The following is a 1,367-nucleotide window of genomic DNA, read 5'->3' on the forward strand; positions in this document are numbered from 1 at the left end:
TTCTGTTTTTGTTTCACCTTAGTTTCGGTCTTTTTACGTTCTTCATCACTCACATTGGTTTCACCTGTTTCGTTATTGTTTGCACCTCTATTTAGGCAGCGTCCTCCCACCAGGACGCTGCCAGATCGTTCTAGACCCCAGCTGTGACTTTCCAGCTTTCCCTCGGTTTTGGTATCTTGTGTTTCTGACCCGGACTGCTTCCTTGGATTATTCTGTTCTACCTTGCTCTCTTATTTCGGACTGCTTCAGTGTATCGGCTTAACGGACTTCTCTTTGGACAACGCGTTTTGGATTCCCCTGGATGTATGTGTTTGCTGGCTCTGACCTCGGACTGTTAAGGACATGTGAGTTTTGTGTTTTCACCGTGTCTTGTATGGTTTTCTTTTGTTCAACGTTAGTTCTCTTAATAAACAGACGGTTTTGTTTTACACTTCCTCGTCTGGCCATTTAATTGAGTTCACCTAACACTTTTCGGCCGCATTACGCGCGCCGTTTCTGACAGAGTGATGGATTCTACAGCTCAAGATGGTGGAAAGTTTCTCTGTCACCGCTACCCAGAGGGAGTAAAGAGGTTGACAGGTCCAAGTAGCGTGGAAATAATCATCGGTGCAACCCCGAGTGCATTGTGAAGAAGTATCTGTGTTACTGAAACCCATTTTAAACATTTTACCTTGTGTGATGTGAGTCCTGTGAATAGTCTTATAGCGGCAGTATGAAAGCTTGTGTTTAAAAGCCAAAGAGCAGTGACAGGTTGAGCAGAGGAACTTATAGGTGTGCAGGTATAAACAGTCTGTATGTAAGGTGGTCAAAGACCAAATAGGACTTAAGTGCTGCTGCTTGTGCAGTATGTGAAGAGGCACATAACTCCAACAATAAAACAAAAGTCTTGGTGCAGTGGCAGTAGCTACACAATTCTCCACACTGACACTGACTATGTTAGCTGATGGATTCCAAGACTGAGTCAACAAAGCCCACGTTAACCAACATACCTTCCATCTATTTCCGCACTCATTGCAGAAGACAAACGTGGTCATTGGCTCATCAGCACTGCGAGTTTGAACCTGGTAAGGAAAAAGAAGCACAAACCCTTTGTTAACAGTATCAGCAATAGCATTCTGAACAACAAACTTGTCTAATCTTAACTAAAATCAGAGAAATATAAACTTATCAAAAAATACAGGGCAGATTTGCACTTTACTTGTTGAACATACAGGAATACCAGTTATGGCAAAGTGTATTATTTTAACTAAGCCATTAAAATGGCGTATGTGGATTTATCTCCTCCTATGGAGAAGGTATAATATATTTTATCATTAACTCTAACATTTATAAAGTCTTCTGTTAGTGCCACAGTACAGGTGGGAATC

The 1,367-nt window shown here is 41.8% G+C and overlaps 1 protein-coding gene across 1 annotated transcript in view; it reads right to left on the bottom strand.

The window, feature by feature from the left end:
* Nucleotides 1-1,367, bottom strand: part of tcea1 (transcription elongation factor A (SII), 1) — a 10,091-nt gene that overhangs the window by 4,068 nt on the left and 4,656 nt on the right. The window contains exon 9 of the mRNA XM_020591572.1: nt 990-1,066. Coding sequence (XP_020447228.1) covers nt 990-1,066 — 77 coding nt within the window. The remainder of the gene's footprint in view (nt 1-989; nt 1,067-1,367) is intronic.

Source organism: Monopterus albus, unplaced genomic scaffold (genome assembly GCF_001952655.1).
Source record: "Monopterus albus unplaced genomic scaffold, M_albus_1.0 scaffold14.1, whole genome shotgun sequence".
NCBI lineage: Eukaryota > Metazoa > Chordata > Actinopteri > Synbranchiformes > Synbranchidae > Monopterus > Monopterus albus.